Raw genomic sequence first — 15,011 nt, forward strand, 5'->3', positions numbered from 1 at the left:
ACACTCTAAGGCCAAAAATCACTGCTCTCGGGGGAAGGCTACGAGGACTAGCACAGCTTCACAGTGGGCAGGTTCAGAACGAGGTTCAACCTCTACTGGGGGCACTGACCCCTGATTTTCACTTTTCAGCATCCTGAGCAGATCCAGTTTGCTAATACTTCCTCAGACTCATAGATATTCAAGACAGTGTGGCTTTATACATAGACTGGCATAAACATCCACACTGTCAGTTGTACAGGGCAAAGCTGGGATGTGGTCCTCTCTTCTAATCCTAGAGTCATTTAATTGGTCTGGAGTGGGTATCTGGCATTGTTTATGTTTTTAATTCTCCAGGAGATTCTACTATGCAAACAAGGTCAAGAATAACTGCTCTACAGTGGTGGGGGGAGGGGTGGATTTTTAAAATAATTTAACCAGATTTTCAAAGTTACTGCAATTATTTTATACCTTTACTCTAATGCCTGCCACTGACATAACATCCTTCACTCTCAAATGCTCATACCACTTTCTTTCCTCAGTCCTGGAGCCTTTATCTCAATGTTTCCCGGGTATATTCTGTTAAACGTTCCACACTGTGTGGGATCAAACCAACTACTTCAGAACTTTGAGCATGACTGGGCACCCAGCAGGAAAAGCCAGTACCACTTTCCCAGACACCCCCATACTTTTCTAAAGAAACCCCAGGGTGATCCCCCATCGGAGGCAAATGTGAACCTTTCTAGCCCTCCACCCTGACCCTAACTGTCCTCCAGCCCTGAATTCTGCCTGCTGCCCTAGTATGTGCAATGGAAACAGCAAACTGAGTGGGTAACCAATTCATTGCTATGTTCAAGCTCAGCATCACATGCAGCCACAGAAGTTGATAAATTTTAGTTGCTAGGATTCTATTTAAAATCTGTACTACCCAGGGTTTCACCTCTTTTTTTAATCCAATCAAGCCACAAATAAATTTGAAAGTCCTTGAGTCTCCTCCTCTCTTAGTTCATTAGTTGCCACCTAGCCCTGATATCTCCCCATTTATATTTCTAGTCCTTATTCTGAACTACAAATTTCTACATCCAAATTGACTAATATTTCTACTTGGATATCTCAGAGGCACAAAGTCACAATGTCTAAATGCCACCCTTCCTGATACTACCTACTGATGAGTTGCACAAGCTGGAAAACCTTGAATTCTTCCTTGGCGGTTCTCTCACCATTTTCAATATATCATCAAATCTTGTTTATTTTTACCATTTGAAATACCTCTCGGTAAAGTCCACTTCTCTGCCATCTCCACTGTCATGACCCTATTCCAAGCTACAGTATTACTCACTTGGACCCTGGACAGCCTTCTACTGTGCCTCCCACCTCCCTCATCTACTCTGCTCCTGCATGTGCGTGCACACGCAGACTTACCCCAAACACACACACTACAATCCCACAGTCTGCTCTCCATTCTGCAGCCAGGATGTTTACTATTGTCGTCGTCGTCGTCATCATCATCATCATCATCATCATCATTTTGTTAATGTAGATCTGGGTCATTCCTCTTTAAATTCCAGCTCAAATGTTCCTACACATTAGACCTCAGCTTATCTGTCACTTCTTCAGGAAAGCTGTTCCTAACCATACCACAGCATATCAGGTTCATTATTATATACTCTCATGGTACACTGCACTTTATAGGACTTAATACGACTTGTATATATGTTTATGGTTATTTGGTTAATTTGGTTAATATTCATCTTTCCCAATAGCTCACACTCCAGGAAGGCAGGAATCGTATCTGTCTGCTGGCCACTGTGTCCCTAGAGCCTAATGCAGAGCCTGGCACAAAATATTTTAAGTAAAATAATAGCCACACTTTATATTTCATATTTCATTCAACTCCATTACATCTGATCCTTTCAAATGTTTCAAATATAAAATGTAAAGTAACTTTTAAAAATTATTTTGTTCTCCTTTCATTTTTACAAAATGCTACCTTGATACAAAATTCTCAGCTTTATTAAAGGAAAAGCTAAGTCTGAGATATCCTGCAGATGGGTGTTTTTCCCTCTTTCTCTTCTGCGCTAAATCCATACCAGTTCTAGATGCCTTCAGGGTTACCTGGATCAACTCAGCAGCAACATTGAGTCGGAGTGAGAGAGGCAGCTCTTGAAGGGCTCGAACCAGTGACTCACTATCCACGTAAAGTGCTGAATTCTATATATTTAAAAAAAGAAAATATCATGCGATGATTAAGTATGACCTTTTGGAAATAAAAGAGCAGAAGAGGAAAGAACGTAACTGTAAATAAATCATCCAGTGAAGTTACTTTTGACTGGGATTAAGTCAAATCATAAATCACACTTAAGATCAACAAAACCAAAAGTACCTCCCTGAGCCACAGCTCACACAGCCAGAGCAGCAGCAGGATTAGAGATCACCTTCATATCAAGACCACACAGTGACCTGCAAACTGTGGAGGCTTTTTTTTTTTTTTTTGTCTTTTTCATGACCTGCACTCAGCCAGTGAGTGCACTGGCCATTCCCATATAGGATCCGAACCTGCGGCGGGAGCGTCGCCGCGCTCCCAGCGCCGCACTCTCCCGAGTGCGCCACGGGCTCGGCCCAAACTGTGGAGGCTTTTGCAATTACTGGCAAGCTAAAAGAAAACTAAGCATTTAATGACGTTTAATTGGACACCTCCTCTAAATTCAGAGTGCTAGTCCTAGGGAGGGGAAGGAAAAGCTTCTAGGCACTGAGGTAGGCTGATGGGTTGCTAAAGAAATGGGTAAAGTATGGTTGTCTTTGAACCAGAAAGCAGAAAATGGAAACTTGTCCTCCTTAGCTAGCAGCCCTGTGAGTAGGGCCAACACTGAAAGCTTCTTTTGGCTTTTTTCCCATTCACAGAAGTAATGTCATGTCAATGTACTGACCTTACAAACTGACACTCTTTGAGAAAACATTTCAGATAATCCCATGGCCCCTAACAGCTTCTTCCAGATGTCCTGGCCACCCAGAGAAGGAAAAAAATGAAAAGGTGGTCACGATGACCTCACATACAGAGGCAAACACCACTGACCACCTAGTCTGCCAGGGACTGTCGCAGGCCCAGCCAGGACCATGTCTTATCCTGTAATCAATCACTTCAAGCTGAAGAAAACTCAGAGGTCATCTAGTTAAATCTCTACTCCAGTACAGGAATGTCTCAGGTAGATTGGGTTTATAATAATCAGAGATGGAGACACATTCCTGACTACTGAGGTGTGCTGAGGTCTGGTTAAAGGTGTCCAAGACTTCCCCTGCCCTCTTCTGCATTATGTGCAACACAACTACAAGTTATATTATAAACAAAGAAAAGTTAGCCAAACAAAGACACCAGGCATAGCCTGGCTGTGTTTACGAGCCATGCTCTGAATGAATGAAGTTTGACGGTGTCTCCTACTAGAATGTGGTCTCTCCCACATTTCTAATTCCCACCCTCTACCCAGTGCCCAGCTGACACTGCACCACCCTCCATAATGCCTCTGCAACACTTCACATCGTAGTGATTTCTCCTCATCTTCTTGCAGGAGTCCTGGAGCCAAGAACCTGCCATCAAATGCCACTTTGTAAGAAGGCTTTGTTTTGGGGGGTCACCAGTTTATCCATGAAGGGCTAAAGCTGAAGGCCTTATATAAAGTTAGCTTAAGTGAAGTGCTTATTAATACTAAAGTGTGAATTTTCAAAATAGGTTTAATCAGAATAACCATGAATTAGCTTTTTTTTTTTTTTAACATATTTTAAAATAATCAGTGGGTTATTTCAGCCTGGAGAGCCCAGCCCCCTTATCCACCTGGCCAACCCTAATGGTCACTTGCAGTTGGAGTGGACAGCCTGGCTGACAACACCTGGCTACTAATAGGAGCAGACGACACCCACTGAAGATGTTGTGAGGGAGGGGTATGGAGAGAAGCGGGACACCCTGAGGCCACCTTGACTGTTAGTTAGTACAAAGTCCTTACACCCCACTTCTCTGCCATCAATATGCACAGAACCCTGCCAAGGTGGTGAAAATCTGCAGTCCTGAAAGGTTCCTCTCTGACCAGGAATTTTATCAGACTGAATCTCACTCTCTGTGTAAACGCACACTTTCTGGTGAGAAAAGAACCTTTGTGTCCTCTTTGATTGTTTTCATCAGTGTTTTATAGGTTTCATTGTAGAGATCCTTCACCTCCTTGGTTAAATTTACTCCTAGGTATTTCATTTTCTTGGTAGCTATTGTGAATGTTTATTACTTTACTGATTTCCTCTTCAGTTATTTCATTATTGGCATATAGGGAGGCTTTGATTTTTGTCTGTTGATTTTGTATCTTGCCAATATACTGAATTCATTTATTAACTCTAGTAATTTTGGGGTGGAGACTTTAGGTTTCTCTATGCATATGATCATGTCATCTGCAACAGGGATAGTATGACTTCTTCCTTTCCAATCTGGGTGACCTTTATTGCCTTCTCTTGCCTTATTGTGCTGGCTAGAACCTCCAGTACTATGTTGAATAAAAGTGGGGAAAGTGGGCATCCTTGTCTCATTCCAGATCTTAGAGAAAAAGCCTCCAATTTTTGTCCATTCAGTATGGTATTAGCTGTGAGCTTCTTTTACATGGCTTTTATTGTGTTGAGGTACATTCCTTCAATGTACCTAGTTTGTTGAGTGTTTTTGTCATGAAGAGTGTTGGATTTTATCAAATGTTTTCTCTGCATCTACTGAAATGATCATATGGTTTTTTCCCCTTCATTCTGTTGATGTGATGTATCACATTTATTGATTTGCATGTGCTGAAGCATCCTTACATCCCTGGGATGAATCCTACTGGACCATGGTGAGTGATCTTTCCAACATGTTGTTGGATTCTGTTTGCTGGTAGTTTGTTGAGGATCTTCACATCTGCATTCATTAGGGATATTGGTCTGTAGTTTTCTTTTTTGTTGTATCTTTTTCTGGTTTTGATATAAGGTTAATGTTGGCTTTGTAGAATGAGTTTGGAAGCATTCCCAACTCATTAATTTTTTGGAAGACTTTGGGAAGAACTGATATTAGTTCTTCTTTAAATGTCTGATGGAATTTGGCAGTGAAGCCATCTGGGCCTGGGGTTTTCTTTGTTGGGAGACTTGTTAAAACTGCTTCAATCTCATTACTCATTATTGGTCTGTTTAGGTTTCCTAATTCTTCATGATTCAACCTTGGTAAGTTGTATGCCTCTTCATCCTTGAACCTTGGTAAGTTGTACGTCTCTAGGAATTTATCCATTTCTTTTAGGTTTTCCAGTTTGTTTGCATATGCTTGTTTGTAGTAGTCTCTTATGATCCTTTGTATTTTTGTGATATCAGTTGTGATGTCTCCTTTTTCTTTTCTGATTTTTATTTGAGTCTTTTCTTTTGTTAGTCTAGCTAAAGATTTATCGATTTTATCTTTCTGAAAACCAACTCTTTGTTTCATTGATCTTCTGTATTTTTTTTTAAATTTCTAATTCATTTATTTTTGCTCTGATCTTTTTTATTTCTCTCCTACTGATTTTGGGTTTGATTTGTTCTTCTTTTTCTAGTTCCTTGAGGTGTAATGTTAGGTTGTTTATTTGGAGTTTTTCTTCTTTACTGATGTAGGCATTTATTGTTATAAACTTCCCTCTTGGAACTGTTTTCTCTGTATCCCATAGGTTCTGGTTTTCATTTTCATTTTCTCCAGAATTTTAAAAATTTGCTTCTTGATTTCTTCTTTTACCCATTTATTGTTTAGGAGCATATTGTTTAATTTCCATGCATTTGTACAGTTTCTGGTGTCCTTTTTGTTGTTGATTTCTAGAAAAGATAGTTCATATGATTTCGATTTTTTAAAAATTGTTGAGACTTGTTCTGTGACCTAAGATGGTCTATTCTAGAGAATGTCCTATGTGCTACTGAGAAGAATATGTATTCTGTAGCTGTTGGACAAAATGTTCTACATATGTCTGCCACATCCTATCAGCCTAGAGTAGATATTAATTCTGATGTTTCCTGGTAATTTTCTTTTTGGATGATCCGTCCTTTGCTGAAAGTGGGGTATTAAAGTCCCCAACTATTATTGTGTTGGAGTCTATTTCTCCCATTAGGTCTAATAGTGATTACTTTATATAACTGAGTATTCCAGAGTTGGGTGCATATGTATTTAGAATTGTTATATCCTCTTTTTGATCCCTTTATCTTTATATAATGACTTTCCTTATCTTTGTTTTACTTTACTTAGCTTGAAGTCTATTTTCTCTAAGTATAGCGACTCCTGTTCTTTCTTGGTTTCCATTTGCATGAAATATCTTTTTCCATCTCTTCACTTTCAGTCAGTATGTGTCTGTATAGATGAAGTGAGTTTCTTGTAGGCAGCATCTTGTTGGCTCTTGCTTTATAATCCAGTGAGCCACTCTGTGTCTTTTAATTGGGGCATTTAATCTATTTACATTTAGAGATATTATTGATATATGTGAACTTGTCACTGCCATTTTGTTATTTTTCTTCTGGTTGTTGTGTTGGTCCTTTTTTCGCTTTTCCCGATCTTACTATCTTCCTCTGTGATTGAGTGCTTTTCTCTAGCACTGTATTTTGATTTCTCATTATTTATTTTTAGTATGTGTCTTATAAGGTTTTGTATTATCATTACCATGAGGCTTACAAGACACATTATAGTTATAACAGACTATTTTAGACAAATTAACAACTTTTTTTTAAAAGCAAGCAATGCTTTATTAAAAGAGGAGACAGACTTATGCATAATGGAGGTAACTACAGGAAACCTAGCAACAACTTAACCTTTATATCTAAGAAAAAAGAAAAAAACCAAACTTTATGCTCTGGCTTCATTCCCCCCCCACTTTTTGACAATTTGTTGTTTCAAGTTACATCTTTTATTATTGTCTATCTCTTACACAATTGTTTGTTGTTGTCTTATTAGGCTTGTCCTTTAGTCTTCATACTAAGGATTAGGTGGTTTATTCACCACCTTTACAACACTGGAGTATTCTGAGGTTGTCTGTGAACTTACTTTACTAATAAGTTACGTACCTTCAAATGTTTTCTTGCTGCTCCTTAGCATTGTCTTCTTTCACACTGAAGAACTCCCTTTAGCATTTCTTTTAAGGCAGGTCTAGTGTTGATTAATTCCCTCAGCTTTTGTTTGTCTGGGAAAGACTTTATTTCTCCTTCATATTTGAAGATTCATTTTGCTGGATACAGAATTCTTGACTGACAATCTTTTTCTTTCAGCACTCTGAATATATCATCTCATTCTCTTCTGGCCTGTAGAGTTTCTACTGAGAAATCTGTTGAGAGATGTACTGGGGCTCCATTGAATGTTGGTGTTTCTTTTCTCTTGCTGCTTTCAGTATTCATTCTTTGTCTTTGGTTTTTGATAATTTAATTATGATGTGCTTTGGGATGTTCCTCCTTGGATTGAATTTGATTGTCTACCTCTGAGCTTCCTGTACCTGGATGCTGGTATCTTTCTCCATACTTTGGAAATTTCAAACATTATTTTCTTAAATACGCTTTCTACATCTCTTCTTTTTTCCTCTCCTTTAGGTATGACAATTATGTGCAGGTTATTTTGCTGAAGGAGTCCCAAATTTGCTGTATTTCTATTTCATTTTTTCTTATTTTTTCTTTTTGCTCCTCTCATTTGATAATTTCATGTTTTATCTTCAAGCTCACTGATTCTTTCCTCAGTTTGGTTGAGTCTTGCTGATGGAGCCTTCTATCAAGTTTTTCAGTTTAGATAATGTAACCTTTATTTCTAGAATTTCTATTTCATTTTTATTAACTGATTTAATTCCTTTGTCAAATTTCTCATTCTGCTCCTGGATTGTTTTCCAGATATCATTTAACTTTCTATCTGTATTTTCTTGTGACTCCCTGAACATCCTTCAGAGAGTTATTATGAATTCTCTGTCAGACATTTCATGAATTCACTGTTCCTCTGAGTCCATTGCTGGTGCTTTGTTTCCTTTGATGGTATCACATTTCTCTGTGCTTTCTCAATCTTTGTGTCTTTACATTGGTGCCTGGGCATTTGAGGAGACTGCTACCACTTCTAGATTTTACAGGTATTCTTTGGTGGTGTTAGACCTTTACTACTTAATATCAGAGCTTTGTCTCTGGTCTGTGTTTTGTTTTGCTTTTTCCAGTTCTGTGTTGGATTTTTAGCCACCAACACCACTTAAACTCTGCCCTGGAAATAATTTGTTGTCCTTTGGCTAATTCCAAAATTGGAGGAACTTCCTGTGAGGACTAGCATGTAAGCCCTGTGATTGAGCTAAATTGCTTCTCTGCTGCTGATTATCTGAAAAGACTTTTTGTGTGGATCAAATTTTAACTATTGGTCTTTTAATCACTTCTGGCTCTTGGGAAGTGAGATACACCTGGGCTGTGTGGAAATTCTGGCCCAGGACTGAGTCTTTCCAGCACACTGTGCACCTTGCAGTTCTGTGGCTACCAGTCTCCACTGAGTGGGCCTGTGCTGGTAAGAAGGCAGATCAGCTGCCCATGATGCACCCCAGTATTCTCCCAGTAGGCCAGCCTCCCCCTTGCACTGCAAAGGCTCCTCATGGGAGAGGGGATGCACAGGTCCCTCATGGTGACTCACTGGACTCTGGATGGCTCCTTTCTTTGGTTGGCTGCAGCCCCTCACTCCTATGTGGGTTCACTGGAACCCTGTCGTGGTCTAACTGGTGTGGGGGCTGGTATGGTGTGCTCCAAGGCCCTCCTCTTCCCTGCAGACTCCAGGCAACTTCACATAAAGGGCTCAGCTGCAGCTTTTACTGACTCCTGCTCCATGTGCTGCAACTTCTTCCCACCCCTCGCTGGGCTGGCCCTGAAATGGCTGGGCTCAAACCAGAGCAGTTTCTTCTTCTCACCACAGCTTCTCCCACCTCCATAAATTCCATGGGTCTTTCCTCTTCTTTCCTCAAGCTCCAGTTGTCCCAGGTTGGCAGTCTTTGCTTTTTAATAGTTGTCAGTTGATTGGTGGCTGGGGAGTGACACTGGGGCCATCTATTCCACCATCTTGATGATGTCACTGTGATACTGTTCTTAATCACTTCGAGCCCAGAGTAGGTGTCTCCCACAGTAATGTGATAATTCTTTTATCACACCACTTATTTTATTCTGCCTTCTTTTTCACTTTCTATGTGAATATCTACTGAGCATCCACTATAGGTCAGCCGTTGTGTTCAGGTAATGGCCCTACAGTGATGAACAGGCACGTTGTCTGTCTTAATTCACTTTGTATAAGCTGCATCTAATAAAATATCTAATAAATAACAAGTGCTCCATATTTGGATAATGAAGCAGTTTAGGATTATCTGAAACTCCCAAGATATTTGAAGTACTGTATTCCCTGATACAGTTCAAAAGGAGTTGAAATGCAAATTGTTTGGCATTCATTGCATTCCTCAATCTCAATTTGTCTGTTTTCAACTTGTCCTAGAATTCTAAACTGTACCTCAGGCACATGCCCAAACAGACACAAGCAAAGACAATCATTTTTAATTCTCAATTTTCTCTATATTACATATAACATACTCTTCATAAAGTGCCAGGCAATCATTTTATAAGTGACTTCCCTTCCTGTGATCTGTATGAGTCAAAGTCCGTCCCAAACAGCTGGGCATAAAACTAGCCCAGAAATCAAATGAGCTGCTGACGGCTTATATGTTGATCTGGTAGCAGAACAGGAGGAGGGAGCCTTCCTTACCTTTGGGTTTCTGGTCTATTGCTCTCTCAAGCTGTGGGCAAACTGTCTAACCATTTTATCAGACAGTATGCTCCAGCCCTGGAGTTGGGGAGCATACAACAAGATACCGCTAATTCTCCATGTATTTCTAAAGGGTGAGAATACCTATCATCTTTTACATGGAAACAATCAGTGAAATCCTGCTTGGAAAATAATCAGAACTCCTTGGGAAGAAAATATGGCATGAACACAAAGTGAGTAAAACGTTTGGGTTTACAGGTTCACCGAAAGACTTCTATAATATTGGTTCTTACTTTATAACCTTTATTCTCCTAATTATAGGAGAAGAGTTATTTAAAGGTATAAGGTTAAGGGCTTTCTCACCGAACACCAAAACCTGTGTGGGGAAAAAAAATTAATTTTCAACTTTAAAGGAACTGTCACAGAGTGGCAAGAGAAGGAAAGCCAAATGGCAAAGTAATGCACTTTGTCAAAATCACAACTATAAACTTTCCAACTTGCAACCCAGTCTATATGAGTAATTCACACAAGTGGCCAGGTATAAAGGTAAACTCTAGCTTCAAGGGCCCCCTGAGAATTTTCAGAACAGTTTTGGTAACTAAAGATAAACTGTACGTGAATAACTACTCTTTTCTACAGGAAGACTCTATCTCAACAATAATGTAAAAAATATTAGCTTTCAGCCTTGACAAGAGCTGATCTACATTCAAGACAAACTTCTATCTTACCTGTTTTGGACATGAAGCTTCACCATCCCATTCTTTCTCCTCAGCAAATCGGAACTGTGAAAAGGAGTCCCCTAGGAATAGAAAAAAACATACATTTTTATGCAAAAGCCAAAGGAAAACACTCAGTTCTCTGAGTTCCCTTATGCAGCAGAAGTGCCATTTCTGAAGAGCTATTCTTCCCAAATTCAGTGACATCATATTGCAAAGTCTTGGCTTCCACCCCCTTACACAGAGACCTGTGTGTGGTGGGCACCTGAAGACACGGCTGGCAACCACATTCACTGTTTCATTCAGGTCTCAGTAAGCCACCATCCTACATGTTTAGTGAGAGACAACTAAAGAGTTCAGGCCTGCAGATATGGCCATCTACCCACACTTGGCATATTTTCATCTCATCTGCTTAATGTATGCAAGAGAACTAACTTATACTTATGATTTAGGGGACAGGCAAGGCAGAAAAGGAAGGGGAAGAATGGAACTGAAGGAAGGCAGTTCTAGACTGATTGACAACGTAACAGACTTGAAATATTTCTTCGAGGAGAGGTTACCTACCTCCACTATCACTCCAAAAATCACCTGGTCAGAATGTCAAATGCAAAATAAAACTCAAAAAAAAGTGCATTAGATCATAATGTAAATCACAGTGCACTGCTCTGAGCTTTTGGAATAATATGAACATGTGGGATCAACATAAATAGGCATCAGAGATGACCCCTGTAGCAAGTTTTGTCACAAGGATTACTTTGTAAATGCATACATATCTGATTATTTGCATTAAGATAGCTCTCAGGATCCGCCAAAATTTGGTCTCACTTCATTAACCCACATCTACTTCCTATCTCTTCAGACTTTCTGCTCCAGAGTCGGACTATTTTCACATCCCACACATACTTCATACTCCATCCTATCTTTATTCCTTTTCTTATCCTTTCCCCTTGTCTGGAAGACCCACACACCTCTACCTATTCATATTCTACTTCTATTTCAAGACTCAAATACAGGCCTACTTCTTCCTTCTGTGACACCTCTCAGGTGATCTAACTACAGAATTTATTCTTTACTTCTAAATCAACAAAAGGGGGGAGAAAGGAAATAAAGAACTCAAAAATAAAGAGATGGACAAAGATAAAATTAGAACCTACCTCTAACTCTACCATTTCTAAAACACGTGGATCACAATATTATCATCTGGCAAAATCAAATGCAAGGCAAAAGGACCAAGAAAAAAGGGTAAAATCACTACTCTTAGTCATTGGTAAGTCAATTTGATCCTTCAAAAATTATGAATATAGAGGCCCCAAATAATATAATTAATAAGGTTGTATATGTGAACATATGTGTGTATGTGTGCATGGATGTGTTGTGATTATATATGTGTACTGACTTTAGAAATATCCATACAACATTAATTTTTAAGAAGCACTACAACGAGGCCACCAAAAATCCCCCCTCAATAAACTCAAAAATGTGGCAGTCATACAAACCATATTCACTGGTAATAATGTAAGTAAACAGAAATTAACGACCAAAGTAAAAATAACTAAAGAAATTTTTAAATTAAAAATTCACTCCCACCTGACGTTATGATCAGAAGAAATCAGAACTCAAAGTGTAGAATCAGAATATAGAAAAGAGTAATAAATTAATACAAATCAACCCATAAGATATGAGTAAAACTGTTCTCAGAGAAAAAATTAAAGTCTTAAATACTTTCATTACTAAACAAAGAAAGAAAAGAAATAAAGCGGTCAATTGTTTAATGAAGTTAGAAAAAAAGAACACAGAGAAGCTGGAGAAAAAAAAAACCAACATTTTTTTTTAAAGAAATAGGCTAATTTTCTTATCTAAATAACTGAAAGCCAGGATTATACCTAAAAATATAAATCAATTCCACTATTATCTAACATTTTTTTGAAAGGACAGCCATTGGAATTGAAAGAATGAATTAAGAGGTATCAACACTGAAAGGAAGGAGATAAAAACATAATAATTTGAAGAAAATATATTTGACTGCCTGGAAAACCCAAAAGAACGAGTGAAAAAAGGATTCAGACAGATGGTCCAGATATGTAATTCATACTGAAAAACAAACAGCTCTCTCATATACAAACAAAATCCAGTTAGAAAACAAAATGGAAGAAAATATCCCATTCATAATAGCCACAACATACACAAGATCCCTAGGGATAAGCCAGGAATAAACATTAAAAGAAACTATTTTAAAATAAAATTTACTGAGATGAAAAACTCAATAGTAATGGAAACCAATTTCACCTAACTAAATCCAAAAATTCAATATTTGATTCAAATCCCAGAAGGATTTTTTAACTTGTCCAAATTACTTAAGTTCATTTTAAAAATATGTGAAACTAAGATATGCTTCTTCAAAAGGGAGGAAGAAGTTGTCTTACTGACTATAAAAATATATTCAAAATCCTCAATGAATAAAATGAGTAGCAACTGGTGAAAAAATAGATCAGCAGAACAGAAGAGAGTCTAGAAATAGATCCAGGTATATGGATATTTAGAGATCATAAGAGCAGTATATGATATCTGTGGAGAAATAGATTATTTTATAGTGTTAAAGCAAGTGCTCGGTGATGTTGAAATTAGGCTAGATCCTTGTATCTCATTTCACTCACTCTGGATCAAAGATTTAATTGTTAAAATAAAAAAAAGAAAGAAAACAGAAAAAGGAAACTACAGCACTATTACCACAAGAAAGCAGGGCTGAATTTATTATCATCTTGAAGTGGGTAGGGCATATTTTAATTACTGCAAAAATTTTAACAATAAAAATGAAAACCTTATGTGTGACAAAAATTATAAACAAACTCAAAAGATGACACACACAGAAGAAACGTTTGCAGCACATATCACAAAGAGTTAATGTCTCTAATATACAAAGAGCTTCTCCAAATCAGTCAGAATAGAGCAACCCAACAGAAAAACAGGAAAAGGAGAGAATATAAGAAATATAATGGCTAATATAGAGATATGTAAAATAAATAATAAATGAATGAATTAAAAATCTATCTGGTAGATTTTAAGAAATGGCCAAATAGCTCAATGACATATTCAATGTTATTTTTGGCATTCTTGAATTTCATATTATAAATCATATGATTTCTCAGATTACTATATGATCAGCACAAGATTCAATAATGCAAATAAGGCCTGCTATATGTATTTTTTTTTAATATCTAAATATTCACTTTCAAATACAGGTAAGATTCTTGCTGAGAACCAGAAGAACCAAGCCAAAAATTTTTTAAAATTCTATCTGAAGACATGAAATTGCTACCAAGGCAATGAGGACTCGAAGGACTTAAAGGACAAAGTTCGCAGAGAGAAGCGCACAAGGAGGTCGGGCTAACGTTAGGACTACTTTTCCTCTTGAGGCATTTGCTGATTCTCCAAAGACGGTACTGAGAGGCTGAAAAACTGGGCCTGAAGTAACAGCCCAGGAGGGCGTGAAGGTGAAGAGAGCTTCTGCTAGTCTTAAGGCACTGGGTGAACAAACACTGGAGTTCAGGGCACATGGATGAGAAAGAGTCTTGGAAAATCAAGGCCTTTAGGTGGGACACCTGATGACTACATCCTAGAAGTAGGGGTGGACTAGGAATTGACCAGCCCTCACAAATTCTCAGGCCCAGCTGTGGATCAGCTCAATCTCTGATTGTGAATACAAGAAGCAAAAGCAAATCCTTTTTGGAGGAAAAAGACACTAAAATTATCTCTCTAATATTTTACACACACTGTCCAAAATTCACTAAAAGCCATCAGGCATACCAAGAGAGAAGACCAACAGAAAACTAAGAGAAAGTTTAAAAAAAACAAGAGACAATAGAAAAAAGTTCACAGAGACTAAGTAAGATACTGGAGTCATCAGACATGGATTTTGTAATCTCTCCAAGTCAAAATTTCAAGAATAGGAAAAAACTATAAAATCATAAACAATGACATCCATGAAGTCATATTTGATCCCCACAAAATAAAGTATACATCTAAAGAATATGAAGAAGAAAATTGTTAGAGAAAAAAGATACCTAAGACACGTTTTGTTTTCAATAATCAAAGTTCAAAACAACACAATTTAAAGAATGCTTTTTTAAAAAATCCTCATAAATAAAGTAACATAGAGGCTAGTTTTAACTAATAAGATTAGTAAAATTAAGTAGTCTTAGTAGTCTTAGTAAGACTACTACAGAATACCAACCTGTCTAATTCTCTCATAGAAGATGAGTATTCAGACTTGTCGAAACTATGAATCCTAGAACTAAAAGTCCTTCTGGAAAATGTTACCAAAATTCTTCTTTCTGAATATTATAACATGCACACAAAAATGGCAGTATTACCAAATATGCTATTCCTATATCTTACACATTAGACATATAGACATGCATAAACAGAGACTTTCTGTAAATAAGACAGAGTAACAGACGTGTTCACCATGCATTCAGTTCCGCTCCAGCGCTTGCCAGAATAGAAAACCAGTAAAGAACAGTGACAACCAATTGCTGGTGACAAACGAACGGTAAAGCGTGAGTGTCTTAGAA

The 15,011-nt window shown here is 37.9% G+C and overlaps 1 protein-coding gene across 1 annotated transcript in view; it reads right to left on the reverse strand.

Moving 5' to 3' along the window:
• The window catches only part of AVEN (apoptosis and caspase activation inhibitor), a 165,117-nt gene that overhangs the window by 4,768 nt on the left and 145,338 nt on the right, over positions 1–15,011 (reverse strand). Inside the window, exons 3-4 of the mRNA XM_063091475.1 lie at positions 10,453–10,523; positions 2,092–2,187 (exon numbers count right to left, since the gene is read on the reverse strand). Coding sequence (XP_062947545.1) covers positions 2,092–2,187; positions 10,453–10,523 — 167 coding nt within the window. The remainder of the gene's footprint in view (positions 1–2,091; positions 2,188–10,452; positions 10,524–15,011) is intronic.

This window comes from Cynocephalus volans, chromosome 3 (genome assembly GCF_027409185.1).
Source record: "Cynocephalus volans isolate mCynVol1 chromosome 3, mCynVol1.pri, whole genome shotgun sequence".
Taxonomy (NCBI): domain Eukaryota; kingdom Metazoa; phylum Chordata; class Mammalia; order Dermoptera; family Cynocephalidae; genus Cynocephalus; species Cynocephalus volans.